The sequence below is a fragment of the Gymnogyps californianus genome, chromosome 24 (genome assembly GCF_018139145.2).
Source record: "Gymnogyps californianus isolate 813 chromosome 24, ASM1813914v2, whole genome shotgun sequence".
Lineage (NCBI taxonomy): Eukaryota > Metazoa > Chordata > Aves > Accipitriformes > Cathartidae > Gymnogyps > Gymnogyps californianus.
Window position 1 is genome coordinate 5,266,280 of NC_059494.1, and position 15,288 is coordinate 5,281,567.

Genomic DNA, 15,288 nt, shown 5'->3' on the forward strand with positions numbered 1-15,288 from the left:
TTGAGTTGAACAGTTGAAAATGTACCTGTCTTTTGAGGACGGCGCGGCAGGCTTGACTCTGTCAGCTTCCCTTCTTTTCTTCCAGTTGTGGCGAGGAGGGGTGCTGAAAGCGATGGTGATATCTGAACACCATCCACGTAAAAGAGGCAGCAATAGCAATGTTCTTAGTAGACTTCTTGGAGTATTCCCTTCAGATGAGGGGTTGCATCTAAGAGCAACTGTTTTGTGTATGAAAATCCTGGTGAAAAACTTTTTTTTTTTTTTTGTAACGGTGTACTGAGAAGATTTATTAGTGGAGGGGGGGTGTTTATTTTTAGTAAAGGCTCTTCCAAAGGCAGAGATTTTGCTGTTTCCTGAAGGTGTTACGACTCTGAGTTTCCACTGGCATGTGAAAGTGCGTGCCACGTCCAGAGCTTTTTGTCATGAATACTTCATCCTTGGCTCAGGCAGGCTTCCTGCAGCTCTCTGCGACCTGAGTGTCCTAAATTAGCACCGTTGCCCTGCGGTTTGCTGGTCAGAGTTCCTCTGTCATCTTGGAAGGACTGTACATTGCTTTGGAAAGGTAGACACAAAGCCTTAAATTAGCTTCAGAAGCTGACTTGGAGGGCTGTGGGAAGCCTTGTAGCTTCTCTGTGAGCGCAGGTGGAGGTGCAGCGAGTTGCAGAAAGTCAAACGTTTGTCACCTCCAGTCTGAATTACAGGTTGGGCCCTTGCCTGTGAGGAAGGGGTGATATTTCCTGACACAGGAGGTGAAAGGAGGCACAGATAGCTTGTCTGCTAAGCTTAGCATGGAATTGCGGCATCTCGAGCTTCTATACTACTGTTGCAAACTGGGAGGCTGAGTGCAGACAGGAGATGAAAGCAATGTCTTGGCTATGGCTTTGAGCCACTCTGCCTTTCAAATCAAACTTGAATTCAGGTTGTGCCTATTGCAGGTCACCTAAAAGTTGGCATTTTTGGAATAGGGGCATTCTAGAGCTGATGGTAGCGAGTGTATAAAGGGGTTTGCGAGTTCCCTGGGCGGGAGGTGCTTGTTTGCAGGATGCTTTGGAAAGGCAGAAATAACATGGCTCTTTGCAGGACCTTCAGTGAAGAGCAGTCACCTACATATTGCGCTCTGAAATACACTGATGCAATGTGATGGTTCTTGCAGTAATACAGCGTCTCGGTTTATTGGTGGAGTATTGAATCTCTCTGCAGCCTTCGAGAGTGTAATTTTGTCATTGCTGTTAGCGTGGTCTCTGTGCAACACCTAGTTGTGAACAATCTTCTTTGACGAGCGCGAGGCAACAAAGTTTATATTTTGTTTTGAAATAAAGCTTTACCTGCTTCCATTGTATAGGGGTTACTTCTGTAAATAGTTAATTTTATAAATGCTTTTCACACTAATACCTTTGTAGATCGCTGGATAAGAAGTTGCATGCTTGTAGCTTTAAAAAGGTAAATATTGGTAAAACTTACACAAGGCTGTTTTTGAAAGGAGGCTAGTTACTTAAAAGGATTGGTTGTTTGGCATAATATGTAAACTCTGTTCCTCTGGGTTAAATGTGGGTGAGCTCTACTTCAGGTTGGCCAAGCGCAGAGTATCTTGCTCCTTGTTGATGTCCACTTTAGCGCTGTGAAGCTGGCTTTAGCGTTCTGGATGCATCTGTAATAGGCTTGACTATTACATAGCAAAAATGCTATGTTTTAGCTTTTTTTTTTTCTTCTCCTTACAGCTTGTTAAAAAATCTAGGAAATAGAAGAATCCATAACTGGAAATACTCTTCAATACTCCAGGTTGAGGTGGAGGTGCTGCTTACTAAACCAGCAGAAAATGACTGCCCTTTGGGGCAGAGTTAATTTTTTGTCATCTCGGTGAGCCAAACCAGCGCGTGGCGTGGTTGGGCAAGGGCTGGAGTTGGCACAAAGGAGGTGCAGGGCTCTTTAGCTGGCATGGATAGATGGACTACCATTTCTGTTGCCAGCTGAGATCTTTAACTTGTTGATTTGCAAGTGTTGCCTAGATAGGGTTTTAGATAAATCATTGGAAGATGAAAACTTTGGCTTTGGGTAAGTAGGACATCTGGGTTTGATTTCAAATCCTGCTGCTCATGACTTAGAGGACTAAATACTTGTTTACTCCATCCTTTTCCCCTTCGTGAATTATGGGGTTCTTCCTGAGAGCTTGTAAATATTCAGCACCTGAATAATGACACATTTTTACCTCAAAATCTGTGCCATTAAATACAGGCCCAAAGAGAAGGTAGCATCTCTGGTTTTGGGTAGGCTCTTGCTAACTCTCAATTTTGGGACTGTTTGGCACTTATTGGTAAATAAGCCCCAAACAAGCTTTTTCAGGCTTCAGATGCTTCAAAACAAAGCATCAACATAACGTTAATTGTATTTGAATTACCAAGACATCCTCTACCCCCTTTGGCTCTGTCTAAATTTGGAAATATATTCAGTTTTTACATGTAAAAGTTCTCCTGCCTTTGGTATTCTCAGAGTCTCTCACTTTCATCAGCACCTCTCATGTTTAACACTTACACACCCAATTACCTTCCAGTTTTAAGAAGGGCACAAACGATTTCTGGAACAAAAAAGGGTCAGGGATTGTCCAGCTCTTGCTCTGCTCAGGTAGGCCATGTCTTGAATTGACGAGAGCCAACACAGCCTACGTTTGTTACCTCAACTTCAACACTTGCTGAAAAATCCAGATAGGTACAGGCTGCCTCTCAAACAACAGAGAAACGATTTTGCAGAATAACTGCATTCATTTCCCTGCCAACCCTGGCATTCTGCATGCTGGCTTATTAAAAACAGATCCATACCAAGAAAAAACATTTAAGTATTTGAATACATTAAGGTTGGGTCAATAAAAAGAACAAAACGCACTTGTTCAGCACCGTAACTGTGCCTAGAAGCATTGTTCTGAAAGTAACGTGAACTGTGATAAAATCCCGCCAATTCAAAGATAAGACATAAGGTGCATGAAGAAAATAGAATACAAATTCTTCCCTAGGAATCAAAAAAACCTCCACCAAACCTCACCTTTCTTCTCCAAGCATAAACTACATAATTAGTAACAAAATAGTATCCAAAAAGAATATGTAATGCACATAGCTCCTCGAGATCTTTTATTTCTTCAATTAGAAGAGAATTTACAGTCTGCATACTCCCAGTCCTTATGGCAAAGCCTTTCTTACTTGCTTCAGGGGAAACAGAAAACCGACCCACTTCCCACAAACAAATTTTGAGTTAGTAGGAGCCTACCCAAAACCAGAGATGCTACCTTCTCTTTGGGCCTGTATTTAATGGCACAGGTTTTGAGGTAAAAACATGTCATCATTCAGGTGCTGAATATTTATTGCCATGTTCTGCTTATGCAGTCTCTTCTGTTGTTCACTCTGTGTATGCTGTATTTCTGATTAGAAGTTGTAGTCAAAATTTGTACAGACGGGAACTCAGAAGCTCTAAAAGCGAATGTGTTTCATATCCAGAATTAAAAATGTCACATTGCTGCGTAACTGGATCTAGATCTCTCACGAATACTGTGCTGAGACATTTTGGGAGGACGTTTCAAATGTGTGGTGTTCCCCAGCTGATCACGCTCCTCGTGTGGGTTCTGCAAGCTGATCTCTGTTATTCATGGTGTTAAAACCACCCCCACCCCCCCACCCTCACCCCCCAAAAAAAGGAGAAGGAGGCATTTTGTTGAAATGCTTGGTTATAGAGATCCTGTTAACCTCTAAGGTAGACTTGGTAGATCATGGGTAGGTAAGGACAGTGGTAAGTAAACTACAAAATGAGGGAGAGTGTTTGACATGGGATGCACTAATGTGTTTTTTGTTTGTTTTTTTTTTAAACCTCCTTCGTTAATAACATCACAGATTTTTCTAACTTTTCACTCACAATAATGCCACCTCTGACTCTTCATTTGATGGAAGCTGATTACTGTTAAATTTGGTAGCTTTCTCCAGTTTTGCCTCTGAAAGAACATATGGGAGAAATGTATTAAATTGAAAAAGAAAAAAGCTTGGGGGAGGAGGTGGCAGAGGTAAGCAGGTGTACTCAGAAGCAGCTTGGCACTATCTATTTCAGGGATGCTCCTGTAAAAGTGTTGGCATGCTTAATGGCAAGGAAGAAAAGGCCTCTGCATTTCAGCATTTGTAAGAATTCCAAGTTTCAGTACTAACAAACGGCTTAGATAAAAGGAAAGTAGCTCTGCTAGCTAATAGATGACTGTAGTCCAGAGTTTGTGTGCTTTATCTCGCTTTCAAGCTAATTTCATACAATATTGTAATACTTAATCACATCTCGCTGGATTACAGCATGTGCTGCTGTACCCCTCTTAACTTGGTAACTTGCCTCCAATTTTTTAATGGTAAACCCTGGGCAGGTTTTCTGTTCTTGGAGGTAAACCTTTTCACAGCAAACCTTACCTGCTGGCAGAGGAAGCTGAAGGCAGTTCGTGGCAGGCCCTGAGCGTGGCAGTGTGTAGCTTGTCCCTGGACAGCTTTCTCCCAGCACAGCCATGTGTGCGCAGTTGCCTCCCAGATTTTGCCACAAGTTTGTATCTCGAGGCAACTCTATTTGTGTAGCCGGGACTCCGGCCAGATGCCGTAAATGTTTATACAATAACAGCGAATGAAAATCCCTTTACATTCTGCACAGCTTCCAGATGCCTTTGTATTGTGGGGATTTTTTTGTGTGGCGTGTGTGTTAGATTCCGCCTTTCCCTTTGGAGATGTTTATCTTGGGTTGAAAGACCAACTTGGCATGTCTCTTCTGGCGTTGGCATTTTTGTGTCAACGTGAGCTGTGGACAAAGCATGAGGTGTGTGTGAGCTGGGGAGGTTGGGCACTGACGATGCTGGTCTGTGCCCTTCGGAGCTCGGAGAAGGGCTCTGACTAAGTATCCTTGCAGAAGTGTTAGCTAATTTTTTTTTATTGATGCATGTTGTGATTTAGCCAGCCAAATCTAGGCTATGAAGCAGCCCTATCCTAAAACATATGCTTGAAGGATGCTTAACATTGCTTATAGATTGTGTAGCCGTAAGTGAGCTAGTGTTATGCTAGCCAAGAGGAATATTTGGGACAGCATGGGCCTCAGACGTTGAGTGTTAACCCAGGGGGCTACCTAGTCCATAGCTGCCTGTGTTCCTGCAGTGCATGGTACTATGTCTCCAGTACTTCTAACATGGCTAAAAGGATCCCAACTAGCTTCAGCATAGTGGTGTGTGCTGCTGTCGTGCCTCTGGCCTGAGGTATGGATCTGGCTGTGGTGGGGTAGGCTATAGGTGTCTGGTTTTTCCATGCCTGAGTACTGAAGGCTTGCTCAACATTGCTGCTGCAGTTCTTGTGAAGAGGCTGGTTTCGAGTACTGCAGTCTCTGCTCCAGTTGTGGTGGTTGCCTGCTGAGGTCCTGTCAGACACAAAATGCTCGTTGCCTGCTCATGTGAATCAGCAACCAAGGGCGATAATACAGAAAAACGCTTTCATCAGCAGCCCTGTGCTGTGCTGTATCGCACAAGTTTGATACCAATGCTCTGGATAGGAAAAGTGGTCTCAAGTTTAAAGAACAGGCTTAGGGGATTCTGAAGAGGCTGCTTCTATATGAAGGGGTGTAATATTTTGGTGTTTCTCTTCCCCTGTCTGTTGCAGCAGACTAATTACTGATTGGACTTCATGAACATAAATTCCTGAGCCTGCTGAACTCCCCAGCCCCTCTGCTTTCCACCATGGACCAGGATTATGAGAGACGTCTCCTACGCCAAATCAACATACAGAATGAAAACACAATGCCTTGCGTAAGTACAAATGGGCTATACTAAATGGTCTTAGTCTGACCAGTTGTTGTCTGTCTTGCCTGTGACTGTTTTCACCTGAGCTTTTGAAAGATATGGGACCTCTTTGAAGCAAACCTTAGTCTTTTGTTGGGCTGTGAGCAGGTGTGAGTTCCTGAGCTGTTCTAGGAATAACCAAATAACTTCAACAAAGCTTTTGAATATATAAACTCAGTTCAGGTTCCAAAAAGGAGTTAAGATATTTTTATGTAGCTCAGTAATGCCTTTTTACTAAATAATCTCAGTAAGTACATGTGGAATGTAAAAAGTTGGGGGCTAACGAACAAACAAACCAACTGTAGGGCTTGACAAGGTAGAGCAAGTCCAGCGGAGGCCACCAGGATGGTCGGGGGGGCTGGAGCAGGAAGATGCTGAGACCTGTGTTGCTCAGCCTGGAGCAGATGAGGCTCAGGAGGGATGAAATTGTTGCTTTCAACTACCTGGTGGGTGGTCATGGAGAAAATGGAGTCAGACTCTCTTCAGAGGTACGCAGTGGACAGATTAGAGGCAATGGACGCAAGCTGCAACAGGGGGAATTCCAGTTAGATATTAGGAAAAAATGTTCACAGCGAGGGCGTCCAAACACTGCAACAGGGAGCTTGTGGGGTCATTGTCCTTGGAGATGCTGAAAACTCGACTGGATGAGGCTGTGACCTTCAATGTAACTTTGAAATTAGCCCTGTTCTGAGCTGGGGTCCTTTCCAACATAAATTTTCTATGAAAAAGAATGTGACTGCAGTTGAGGAATCTGCTGCTCGCCATGCAAGCAGTCTGCCCCACTTCAGCCTTCCCTGTGTTTGCCTTGACAATGTCAGCTTGAGAAGGAGCAGTGAGAAAGAGGCTGTTTAATTGCTTCTTTTGACAGAAGTTCCTATGACAGTTGGACTCTGTGCTTACTAGTTCTGTTAAGGGCATAAACTAATGCTTGGCTCTTCTACTTAGGCATATTCAGCTTTGACAAGACCTCATTGATGTTTTTCAGACCCCTGCTGTGATCAACACTTGTTCTTGTGTGTGTCTGTTATTCTTTAATTCAGGTAGCAGAGATGAGAAGAACCCTGACGCCTTCCAATTCTCCAATGTCTTCTCCTAGTAAGCACGGTGACAGATTCATTCCCTCAAGAGCTGGGGCCAACTGGAGCATCAACTTCCACAGAATAAATGTAAGTTTTGCTCCGCTCTCCTACAGCTCAGTCTTGGAACTGAGGAAATGGTGCATTTTGTTTTGGCTTGCATAATTACTCTGCTTATCTTCTGCACCATGGTCTTCTGCCCCAAAAGAGTTCCTTTGAATGCATGCCTTCAAACAGGCTGCCCCTGTGGTCCAGGAGACTTCTTCATTTGTTATTTTACCATACATCATAAGGTTTCTGTATGGTGATAGCATGTTTCTCCCTTTCAGGAAAATGAAAAATCACCAAGTCAAAACAGAAAAGCAAAGGATGCTACATCGGACAATGGCAAAGGTGAGCCCACCTTTCTAGCACTTGTGCCACGCCTATAGCTTTTATTTCAAACTGTTGGCGAGTTTGGAAATCAAGGCAATGTTGGCACTTCCGTGCTTATGCAAAAACTCATGCTGGTGTTTTAGGAAATGCCCACATCACGAGAGTGAATGCCAGGTCACCTCAACAGGCTTCTGACGAGCGTCTGGGAAGCGAGAGGCTATTTGTATCCCTTGATTTATTGTGCCGTGGAAGCACTTTCCTGATGGAGTGGAAGGAGGGGATTCCGAACTGGGGCCCCAGGCTTATTAAGAGGCCCTGTGAATGTACCAGTCAGGCAGACGTGATCCTGCCACTCCCTGCAGAGCTGTTTGCTGCTTCAGAGTTCTCTGCCTAAGCGCTCGTTTGGGTTCACAGATGGCCTTGCTTACTCTGCCTTGCTGAAGAACGAACTCTTAGGAGCAGGGATTGAGAAAGTGCAAGACCCACAGACAGAAGACAGGAGGCTGCAGCCATCCACCCCGGAGAAGAAGTCTCTCTTCACTGTAAGTTGGTCACTTTGCATTAAAACCAATGGAGGTTGCGCGTGTGCGTCACAGGAACAAAGCACGCAGTTCTGCCAAGCTGCTAATGCAAGTGAATTGTGTTGTGGCTTGACTAAGATAAGCTGTTGATAACAAAATTTGGTGGCCTGTAAAGAGAACATAAGTATCTGCAGCAAGCTTACGTATTTCTGTACTGGCAGGGAAGCTGAGTTGGAACCAAGCTTTTTTGGACAGTGTGGCAAATGACCAAATCAAGCTTTTGGACTTCAGTGGAGATGAGGGTTTTTTGTATGGTTCTGGAGCACCTGGGAAAGGGAGGAACTGAGAAGTCTGGAAAATCTGACTGTGGGTGTTGGAGTTAGCTAGGCATCGGGCACCAGTGCGTGTTGTGAGTGATCTTCTAGGTCTTGGGCACGCTGGGGTCCTTACTAGATGTGTTTTCTTTATGCAGTATTCGCTCAGCACAAAACGCTCTAGTCCAGACGATGGCAATGAGGTCTCACCGTATTCCCTGTCTCCTGTCAGCAACAAAAGGTAATACTGATTGTCCACAGACTGCGAGAAGGGAAGGGTTGGGACAGAGGATTCAGTGAGGTTCTCTAAGGTTTCTTTCTAAGACACCCAAAATTGCTATGTGAATTGGTTTTGGAAATCTGGGGAGATAAGTAGGGACAGTCAAGTTCTAAGAATTTCTGCAGGTGCCCAGCCTGCCTAGATACTTAATATGTCTTGGCCAACTTTCAGCAGTCAGTTTACCTTTTTGCTCCCTAGCTCCTTTATAGAAGCGGAACCTAATTCCTTCCAGTCTTACCTGCTGGAAAGAATTTTGCGGCCTCTTTGTCTGTGCATTTCTATAGAAATGCAGGGATGCTTTAAAGAGTGGCTACACCTGTGTCTACCATCTGCTGTGACGTGTAAGATCCTGTAGTTGTTTTTACGTCTGTTTTTGTAAACAGTCAGAAGCTGCTAAGATCACCTCGAAAACCAACTCGGAAAATCTCAAAGATTCCTTTCAAAGTGCTGGATGCCCCAGAGCTGCAGGACGACTTCTACCTGAACCTGGTGGACTGGTCCTCTCTTAACGTCCTCAGCGTTGGCCTTGGGACTTGTGTTTACCTATGGAGCGCTTGTACTAGCCAGGTAAATGATCATCAGTGTCTGGAGAGTGAAGTACCCGTTGCTGTAGGTCTTTTCCAGCCATAGCATCTTCCAGAGCTATGGAACGCGCTGTGCGAGGGATTCGGCACTTGTAATGCTCTGTCCCAAACTAGGTACTAGTCTGAGACATCTAATAGTGTAGGATGACAGTAACAAGTGTTTCTTATTCCATTCTATCCTGCTTTCAAGGTAACCCGACTGTGTGATCTCTCTGTGGAAGGAGATTCTGTAACATCTGTGGGCTGGTCAGAACGGGTCAGTATAACATGGTCAACAATGCCAGCTGAAACGCCTGTAATTTAGACACTATCATTGTAGCTGTAGAGCTCTTCCTCACAGGTCTTAGCTTCTTGGGTTATTTTCCTGTATTTCCCCAAACTCCCTGTATGCATCACAAATCAAATGTGTTTTCTTGTCTGCACTATTTTTCTCTGCTAAATGAGAGGGGATAGAGAGCAACCTCTTGTATCTTGAGGTTCTCGAGGCATTTGCTAAGAGGTGTGGGAGGGAGAAAGAGCCAGTTTGCCTCTCCAGCTCTTGACAATAAAATGTTACAATAAATGTATTCCAGCCAGGCTGCTTGGCCCTCTCAGTAGGTAAAAGATGTAAGACGAAAGAACTCTGGATGCTTTCCATCTTGTGGGATTTATCTCAAGCCTTTTCCTCAGCTTCTAGCTTTTGTTTTACGTCTGTCTTTAGTGATCATGGCTTTCTGTTTGTCTAGGGGAACTTGGTAGCCGTTGGCACTCACAAGGGCTTTGTACAGATCTGGGATGCAGCTGCGGGAAAAAAGCTCTCCATGCTAGAGGGACACACAGCTAGAGTTGGTAAGGTGGTGGGGAGGCAGAGGTTTCACGTGTTTCGTTTCTTCATGATTGAACTTCTTCCTTGTAAGCGAGGGATCTGCTTGAAATAGCAGAACTCAAAGGACCAGAATTGATATTTATCCCCTGCTATGTCCTGAGCGGTCTCCAAAATATTATCATCTACTAATGTGGTGTTCTGATCTTGGGTGTGGTGGTGTTTGAGTATTGCAGCAGGTGTTTCCTCCATGTCTGAGGCATTTTAGGTTTGGTTACAACATCTTTTCTCGCTGCCACTGGCTTCCGGTTTCAGCCCTGCAGGCAGGCTGTTTTACACTGAGATTTCCAGTTCCCTTATTCTGCGGGGACTACTTTTTTTGCTCAGAGGCGTTGTGAATCTGAACGCTGGAGTGAGATTTGGGACGTCAAGGCACCTTCTGAGTTCTATTTCTGTGCTTTACTGCACTGTGAAATGGGATTAGTGATACCTTCAGTAAGTTGTGCAGGTTAATCTTTCTTCGTACACTATTCTAGGACTTCAGACTAGACATAAGGGAGGTCCGTAAGCACTGATTTTTTTTTAATTTTTTTTTTATTTTTTTTAAACTTTGGCAACTGTGGTGGCTGTGTTCTGCCTACCCGCTCCCGCAGGCCTCCCACAACATGCTCTTACGCTCTGCCTGCGTTACAGGTGCCTTGGCATGGAACGCGGACCAGCTGTCTTCTGGGAGCCGAGACAGGATGATCCTTCAGAGGGACATCCGCACCCCACCCCTGCAGTCTGAGCGGCGGCTCCAGGGCCACAGGCAGGAGGTCTGTGGGCTCAAATGGTCTACGGACCACCAGCTCCTGGCCTCTGGAGGAAATGATAATAAGGTATAGTACTTCCAAGGAGTCACGTCAGGCTCAGTGTCTCTAGATCGTCAAGAAATGTCAGACCCCCTTTCTTTAAGGATATTCAGCCTCTCTGAAAGGGGCTTTTGTTTCAGTTGTTGGACTGTGTCCAAACATACATCATGCTAAGCTTCTACTCAGTCTCCTCTCTCTAATAAAATTAAAAAGGCAAATTTAATTTTGCTTCTGTATTTGGCTAATTAAATCTATAGCTTGACTCAGGGGTTTGAGTTCAACAAAGCCGCTGCTAAGCTGTACTTCCTGACTTTATTTAGGTAGCATATAGTCAAGTTTGTTGCAATAATGTTTATGTATGCAGAAGGAAACTGAGTTTAGAGCTATATAAGTTCTAATACCTATAACGCAGGCTTGTAGTTCACTGAGCACCATATGGAAGAAGCATCTGTTATGGGGAAGCAGCGTTCAGAGCCCTTTGGAGTGGGTTGCTAGGTAGTGAATTTGCCCAGTGTCTGTGTGACAGCATGGTTGTACCGAGTTCCTCCTGCTCAGAATAACTTCTAATGAACTTGAGCATATTTCTAAATGCATTCTGGAATAATACAGCCACAAAGACAAAAGAAGGGTTTGAGTTCACGTTCAGTGACGCTGTGGCTTTGGCTTCATAAGCTTACGTTAAGGACTGTTAGCTTCCTTGTGGCCCGGTGGTAGAATGGCTCCTCGGCTGAGTGTGGTGGCAGGGTGGGACTGGCTCCAGGGCTGCAAGTGCAGAGCGGAGATGCACGTGCTTGGGCAGAGCTGTGGGAAATCATCTTCTTGCCCAACTGCCCTCATCAGTCCCAGCGCAACGTCGTGGCTTGTGGGTGTTGTGGACGCATGACTGCAGCGCAAGTTTCATCACGTCTCTCCTCTCTGCCAGCTCCTTGTCTGGAATCACTCCAGCCTCAGTCCTGTCCAACAATACACAGAGCATCTTGCAGCAGTAAAAGCTATCGCCTGGTCTCCACACCAGCACGGACTCCTCGCCTCCGGCGGTGGGACAGCTGACCGCTGCATACGCTTCTGGAACACGCTCACCGGGCAGCCTTTGCAGTGTATTGACACTGGGTCGCAAGTGTGCAACCTGGCCTGGTCGAAACACGCCAACGAGCTAGTAAGTTCCTCCCTGTGCAGTCCTGCTGCTGAGCTGCCTTGTGTTAGGAAGCGTGATGCATATTTCCCTCTCCCCTTTCAGGTGAGTACCCACGGCTACTCGCAGAACCAGATCCTCGTCTGGAAATACCCCTCGTTAACTCAAGTAGCAAAGCTAACAGGGCACTCGTACCGAGTCTTATATCTGGTAAGCGATGGTCATGCCTGAAAACTTCTGTAGCTGCTTATCTGGCTGCGCGTGTGCTGAGAGGAGACCCAAAGCCGCAGTGCCGGTGGCGCTGGAAGCTGCCTGTAGTCTAGGTGGAGATATGAATGCTGCCCTGCAAGCAATGAAGAACGCTCTGTATCTGGTTTCCTTGCCTGCAAGGGATACTTTGATTTGCTGCTATGGAAATGTGAGGCTTTATTAATGAATAGCAAAGCCTGCCAAAACTCTTCTGAGGAAGCACAAGCATCTCTTCTTGTTCCCTTAAGACTGGTACACTTTTTCACTGGTGACTGCCAGCAGGGCAAGACTTTGATACTTTCAGTCCTCCTAATTTGTCATTAAAATGCTTGGTGCAGTTTAATCCACGTTGATCTTGTACAGGCTTTGTTACTTTGTTACATAGGGCTTTCAGCGGGTTCATAACAGATGATAAATATGCTGGTACTGTCTTGTGAGGTAGATTCCAATATAAGTGACTAATAGAGCTGGCAAATGCCCGTCATATCACACTTCCTGCCTTGACACATATTTATAATCCGGGGAGGAATAGCCTCAATTACAAATGGCTTGGATTTCTCAGCGCAAGAATCCTTTTTGTGATAATCCCACCCATGTGTTCCATAGCTGCATAAGTGAGATGCTAGTGCTTGAATTGGCACCTACTGAGACTGAATAAGGCACATGAAAGCAGGGGTAGTTGTTTGGTTTCTCCACCGCCAGCCAAGTAGGAAGGAGAGTTAAATATCTCTCATGCATTCCAATGAAGATTTGTTTTCAACCTCAAAAATGTAACAGATGCTAAAGGTTGCTCTCTCTTGGCCTTAGGCAATGTCCCCTGATGGGGAGGCCATAGTTACAGGAGCTGGAGATGAAACCTTGCGCTTCTGGAACGTCTTCAGTAAAACTCGCTCGACGAAGGTAAGGATGTGTTGTGTGGATGGCTGCAGCTGTGTCCTGCAGAGGAGGCTCAGCCTTTGGGGGTGAATTCGGTCCAAGTTTGCTCTGTTCTGCTGCCTTGCCTCAGATCTCTTCACCGTATCCCGCAGATCGAGGGCTGGATGCAGTGAAGGGTTAAACTTTGCTGAGATGTAAAGCGATTTGTGGTCATCAGATAAAATAAAAGCTTGCCTCTGTGTGCCCAGGGCAGTGTGACAGAACACCCTCCCCCTGGCAGTTACAGGGCCGCTGAACATAGCAGCATTTCAGGGAGCTCACCCTGAGCCCGCAATCTTCCCTGCTAGCGTGCTGCTATGAACGGAGCCGGTCCCCAGAGGCGATCAGCCCCTCGCTGCTTACAAAACTGCTTAAAATGGTGGCTTGGATGGAAATGGAATCGTGGATGCTGCCACTGACAACTCGCCGTCACTGAGAGCGGGTTGTGCCAGATGCTCTGAGAGCGTTTCTGGGTGTCTGGCAGAGGCAGTGGAGACCGGCGGAGAGATCTTAAGGAACGAGCTGCGGGGAGCTGGCGTTGCTCGCTGCCGGGTGTCCCCTGCTTTCTGACGGCTCTGGGGCACGGCTTCCTGCAAAGCTGTGGGAATGGCATGCGTGCCAGCCGTGCGCCTTGTTATCAGTTGGAAAAAACCCATGGGAATATTTATGGTATTGGACTTTGAATGGTGAGCTCAGATCATGCCCTGAGCTAGAGATACCTCACCAGATTAGCAGTTGTTTTATTAAAAAGAAAAAAAAAAAAAGGCCCATGGAGCAACGCTGCAGCACAGTTGTGGAGTACTTAGCACCTGCTTTGTCTTTTCTTGTCAGGAGTCTGTATCTGTTCTCAACCTCTTCACCAGGATACGATAAACCCCATATACTGCGACCCAGGAGACTACAGCCTGACATACCGGGATAAAACCACTACCTTGGTGTGCATGGAACCCCAAACGATCAGCCAGAAGGGGAGGGAGTGCCAGTGGGACTGGAGGACGGACCCAACAGATGCTAATTAAATACGTGCTTGTGAACCACGCTGGGCAGTATTTGGGATGGGGGTTGGGGAGGGGCGGGAACTGCCAAAGGTTTACGGATTCAACCTTCATAAAAGGGCAACGGGTACAAGAGAAATGGTAAACCAGCGTCCTCCAACCCTCACGTTGTATACTGGAGAAAACATGCGTGACATGGACCATTGAGACCGGACCAAGGCCATCCCAGCTGCTGTGTTGTCCCCTCTTGGGAGAGATGAGAGTACCCTTGCCTCTGTGGGAGCGGGTTTAACGTGCTGCTCTGGGTCCCTCTGTCCTCGGATGGACATCTTTGGAGGTAGGAGCTAGCCAGACTAGTTCAATACAACTGGTGCGAGGGGGCTAGACTCCAGGCTGGGCCTTAGCCTCTCTGATTATCTAAGGGCATTGTTTATAGCCTGGTATCCCCGTTACATGAAGAAACTGGAGAACTGCTTATTTTCCTTTTCTGTTTTTCTTTCCCCCCCCCCCCCAAATAGGTACTGTAGTACTTGATACAATCATTCCTGTAAGGCAGCTTGATTTTTGGCATGCTTGACAGCTGCCTTCAAACAAATACGTTTTTGGGCTCTAAATTTTGGAGGAGACCTGAAGAGGCTCCACCTCAGAGGGAGCACATTCAGAAAGTTCTGAAATTGCTATTGCATGTTCTGGGCTGATCCTTTTAGTTAACAGAGAGGAAAAACAATGGCTTTTTTAAAAAAAAAAAAGCCAACCAACAACCACCACGCATGTGGAGCTTCCCACAGTGCCATTTGTGGCAGGCTGGTTGCTCTGGAGTCTTCCTGAGGACAAAAGCAGTTGAGATGTGTTTGAGAAACAAAACAACTCATGTGGATCTGTTTTTTGGAGAGAGCGTGGCCTCTTCTGGCTGGAAGGGGGGAAACACCACGTCTGGGCGAGAGGGGGGGTTCTTTTTCTAAAGCAAGGAAGAAATGTTGCTTTTTTTTTTTTTTAATCTCCAAGTCAAAGCCAGGGACCTGTTGGGTTTTTTTGTTTGTTTGTTTGGGTTTTTTTTTTTTTAAGTTGTATGGGAAGAGAGTGCCTGCTTGTGTGTGTGGAGCCTGTGTGATGAGTGCCGTGGGATGTGACGCAAAGCACTTGTGTGTATGTGTTTGCTTTTAATTTAAAGAGAAGCTGTTACGCTTGCAGCAGCCTGTTCCTGTCTTACTTTGTACGTGTGCCAACGCTCGCCCTGCCGTGCACCTGGCTCCTGCTGCCTCGCGCCCTCTCTAGCGCACTGGGATGCGAGCGCTGTTCCCTCTTCTCGTTTGGATTTTCCTGGATGTGTATATAGACCTTGACCTGTTCTCTGTAGAGTGCATAGGCAA

At 45.9% G+C, this 15,288-nt stretch overlaps 1 protein-coding gene across 4 annotated transcripts; it reads left to right on the forward strand.

The window, feature by feature from the left end:
- Nucleotides 1-5,355: 5,355 nt before the first annotated feature.
- FZR1 (fizzy and cell division cycle 20 related 1) lies at nucleotides 5,356-13,972 on the forward strand. Of its 4 annotated transcripts, none has more exons than XM_050910502.1 (13): nucleotides 5,356-5,795; nucleotides 6,869-6,990; nucleotides 7,230-7,293; nucleotides 7,690-7,817; nucleotides 8,269-8,351; nucleotides 8,774-8,957; nucleotides 9,165-9,230; nucleotides 9,700-9,802; nucleotides 10,470-10,654; nucleotides 11,550-11,783; nucleotides 11,865-11,969; nucleotides 12,816-12,923; nucleotides 13,755-13,972. In XM_050910502.1, exons 1-13 carry the CDS (start codon nucleotides 5,723-5,725, stop codon nucleotides 13,794-13,796), a joined length of 1,497 nt encoding a protein of 498 aa, XP_050766459.1. In that variant the 5' UTR covers nucleotides 5,356-5,722; the 3' UTR covers nucleotides 13,797-13,972. The 4 variants fall into 4 exon arrangements, with proteins under 4 accessions (XP_050766459.1, XP_050766458.1, XP_050766457.1 ...); XM_050910501.1 differs by having other exon boundaries at nucleotides 12,816-12,908; XM_050910500.1 differs by having other exon boundaries at nucleotides 5,356-5,791; nucleotides 6,865-6,990; nucleotides 12,816-12,908.
- Nucleotides 13,973-15,288: the final 1,316 nt, after the last annotated feature.